Below are 4272 nucleotides of genomic sequence, written 5' to 3' on the forward strand. Positions count from 1 at the left end.
TATTTTACTTTATTTTATTTTATTTTCAAGACAAGGTCTCGCTTGGTCACCCAGGCTGGAGTGCAGTGGTGCAATCTCGGCTCATTGCAACCTCCGCCTCCCAGGTTCAAGCGATTCTCCTGCCTCAGCCTCCCTAGTAGCTGGGACTACAGGTGCATGCTATCACAACAGGCTAATTTTTTTTTTTTTTTTTTTTTTTGAGATGAGGTCTTGTTCTGTTGCCCAGACTGGAGTGCAGTGGCATAATCTCAGCTCACTGCAACCTCCACCTTCCAGGTTCAAGTGATTCTCCTGCCTCAGCCACCAGAGTAGCTGGGGTTACAGGCACACACCACCATGCCCAGCTAATTTTTGTATTTTTAGTAGAGACAAGGTTTCCATGTTGGCCAGGCTAGTCTCGAACTCCTGACCTCAGGTGATCCACCCACCTCGGCCTCCCAAAGTGCTGGGATTACAGGCATGAGCCACCAAGCCCAACCCATGACCAGGATTTTCAAAACACTAGTCAGCTCTTTCTGTGTCCAATTTTTAACCTTGTGTTCAATTCTCAACACACTACTCTCTGAATTCACTCTACTAACAATGCTCAATGCTTACCAATGGCGTCCATATGGCCAAGCCCCAGGAAAACTTCTCTGTCTTATCTACATTGACTTTACTAACATGTGAACATAGTTTGTGAGGACACTTTTGTTACAATATTCTCTGCCTTTGCTTTCTAAGTCAATGTCTAGTTGACTAATTTTCTCCTACCTTTTGTTCATTCCAGCTCACCCCTTTCTTCCTCGTTCATGCCTTAAGTATTGCTGTCTTCCAGGACTCCAATCTTGACCCTATGCTTGCCTTATTGTTTAAGCTTCGTGTTGATGACCATTCAAATCCAAGAGTTTCACCTGCGCTTAATCTTGCTCCCAATTACCCATGTCCAGACAGACCTCAACATTAATTCCCAGACCCACATATCTAATTGATTCCATTTAGCTTTGTTGTTCTATGGCTACTTTAACCCTCAATATGTTCCAAACTGAACTCATCATTTTCCCTTCCAACCCATTCATGCTCCTGTAATATTATACTGAAGCACTAATTTCTCATATCTAGTTTTCTAGTCCAAAAACACAAGTCATCCTCAACTACCCCCTCTTACACTCAACATGCAATGAGTCAAGGGATTCCCGTACATTTCCTCACTCTTAAATTGGTCTTCTTTTAATTTGTCCTCAAGTGCATTTGCTTGAGTTGTTAAAATAAACTCTGAATTAACCTCCCATTCTCTAAGCAAATACTCTATGTAATCCATTTTGTGCACAACTGCAAGATACAAAATTGTACATATGGCAAAATTTTAAGTATATGAAATTCTCATGGTAATTGTCAAATATAGTGGATTTTATTCATAATATTTTTCTGTATTTTCCAAATGTTCTACCAAAATCATGCATTTTTTTAAGCAAAAAGAAAAAAAAAAAAAGAAAAACCACTATTTTATAATGTGAAAACAAAGAGAAATGATATCATACCATGTATCAGTGGCATATCTAGAAGACAACATTCCTGTGTATGCTGAGGCCTTGGAAATAACTCGCGTCGCTTGGTGTTGATATAAAGGCAAATCTTCTTGCTTCCTACTTTGAGCCACAACAGGAAGGTCAATGAGCAAGCTAGGACCTTGGGCATCATCCGGGATCATGCCTGAAGAACAAATCCAGATAACAGTGAACACAAAAGGCACTCATTCTCCTTCAGTCATTCAGCAACTAGGTATGGGCACCTACTATGGGAGGGGACTCTTCCAGGTAGGAGACCGAAAATATTAAAGTAAATAAATAAAGGCTTTAATATATCCGATGATGATAAGTACAATGGTGAAAAATAAAGAAGGAAGGAATATAGGAATTGTTCAACAGAAGACAGTTACAATTTTCAGTGGCCTCACTGAAAAAATGACATTTATGCAATATTGATATTACTAAAAAATCTAATCTTACTACAGATTTTCTCTTATCAACCTAAGCTTTCCCAATAAGAACTCTGACATCTCAAAAAAAAAAAAAAAAAATCCACAGGATAACAAAACCAAATAAAATCATTTCTAATTTTAAAAGGGCTTTGTTTATACATTTCAGAATTCTTTTACACTAGTTTTCTCTTTAGAGACGGAGTCTCGCTCTGTTGCCCAGGCTGGAGTGCAGTGGCGCAATCTTGGTTCACTGCAACCTCCGCGTCCGGATTCATGCAATTCTCTCTGCCCCAGCCTCCTGCGTAGCTGGGACTATATGTGTGGTGTTGCATGCAAAAATACAATAATGTTTGTATTTTTAGTAGAGACAGGGTTTCGTCACGTTGGCCAGGCTGGTCTTGAACTCCTGACCTCAGGTGATCTGCCCGCCTCAGCCTCCCAAAGTGCTGAGATTACAGGCGTGAGCCACCACGCCTGGCCTATACTGGTTCATTTAATTCTCACATCAAACTATGAGTTAGAAAGAAAAGACACTATCAACCATATTTTATAGGCAGGAAAACTGAGGTTAAGAAAATTTGCCAATTTTTTACCAGTAGGTAAAGGGTACAGATTGCCATAATTTATTTAAATGTTTACAACAAACTTCCTAACAATTAATTTTGATTTCTACTTAGAAAGGTTCACATAATAAGCTTGAGAAGCATGGTTGGGACATTTTTGGACTTTACTTCTTATGTTCTTCCCTAGTTGTTGGTAGCATATTATATAATTATCATGTTAATTTAAGAAATTAAAAGCTAGTATTTTCTCCTTACTTTTGCCCAAATAAACTAAAGAAAGCTCGTTTAGTCTCACCACAATAGATCAAATGTTGATACATGTATATATACTAGGCACAGTATAACTATCATATATAGATATGTGTGTGGGTATGTCCTCATATATTGTCTATACACATCCTCACACACACACTATAAAAAGATAATGCATAAGGTATAATATATAGGATTCAACACCATGGTTATCTATGGAGAAGAAGTTAAGCTGTGTTATAATGGTTTATTGTTTAAAAACAGAATATTGGCCAGGTGCAGGTACTCATGCCTATAAACCCAGCATTCTGGGAGATTGAGGCAGGTAGACTCCTTGAGCCCAGGAACTCAAGACCAGCTTGGGCACCATGTGAAACTCCAGTAGCCAGGCTTGGTGGAGCATGCCTGTAATCTCAGCTACTCAGGAGGCTGAGGCAGGAGGATCACTAGAGTCTGAGAGGATGATCACAGCGAGGAACGATGTCGCCACTGTACTCCAGCCTGGGCAACAGAGTGAGACCTTGTTTCAAAAACAAAAACAAAAGGAAAAAGAAACCCAGAAGATCTGGGGCTGAGGGAGAAAGCTGAGATGACACAGTTATGAGGGTAGACAGGTAGCGTTTCACACAAACTGGAAAAATTTGGAAGATTATAAACCAAATCGCGATTACCTCTGCAGACAATTTTTTATTTCTACTTTTTGTTTATCTGCATTATCTTATTTATCCTCCAGGAACACACTTGTTTTTTGTCACCAAGCATATAACCTCCTCAAAACTTTGCATTTTTTGTTCTCTCAGCCATATCCCGAATGTTTTCACACAGGGCTGGCTTACTTTACTCACGTGTCAGTCAACTGTTACTAAAACAGCTGGACCACTCCATATAAAATAGGCCTCCTCCTCAAACATTCCCTATTTCTTTTTACTGCTTTATTTTCCCTCATGAACCCTATAATACTATACATTAATTTGTTATTGTCTACCCCCACCAGAACGTGGGCTCCACAAGGGCCGACTTTATTTTGTTCACGGCTTCACGCTCATGACCCAGAGCAGCACGCCTGTACAGAAAGCACCTAGCAAATATTTCTGAACACATAAATACAGTATTTGCTTAGTAAGCCAACAGTGAGCTTTTAAGTTTAAAAAATAACGAGTATACTGTTTTCTGAAGTAGAAAAACAAAGAAATCTACAGCTCATGTTATGATTAGAATGGAAGTTCCCATCTATTGTGCATCCCACGGTCCATTCTACAGAACAAGTGTATCTTTGATCATCTCATAAAGGAGCTTTGAGACTTCTGATTAAACACCTTCCGTTATCTGGCAATGCCATTTATTCAAATGATATAAATGGGGAGCCTAAAATAATTGTGCTTAATCAGACAAGGTAAATGGAGGGCCTAAAGATCGGGCTGGGTGCGGTAGCTCACATCTGTAATCCCAGCACTTTGGGAGGCTGAGGCGGGTGGATCACCTGAGGTCAGGAGTTCA

At 39.6% G+C, this 4272-nt stretch overlaps 1 protein-coding gene across 1 annotated transcript in view; it reads right to left on the reverse strand.

Moving 5' to 3' along the window:
• The window catches only part of INADL (InaD-like (Drosophila)), a 472039-nt gene that overhangs the window by 303156 nt on the left and 164611 nt on the right, over positions 1–4272 (reverse strand). Inside the window, exon 22 of the mRNA XM_011941560.1 lies at positions 1521–1692. Within this exon, the coding sequence (XP_011796950.1) occupies positions 1521–1692 (172 nt within the window). The remainder of the gene's footprint in view (positions 1–1520; positions 1693–4272) is intronic.

Source organism: Colobus angolensis, unplaced genomic scaffold (assembly GCF_000951035.1).
Source record: "Colobus angolensis palliatus isolate OR3802 unplaced genomic scaffold, Cang.pa_1.0 Scaffold102, whole genome shotgun sequence".
In the NCBI taxonomy this organism is placed as follows: domain Eukaryota; kingdom Metazoa; phylum Chordata; class Mammalia; order Primates; family Cercopithecidae; genus Colobus; species Colobus angolensis.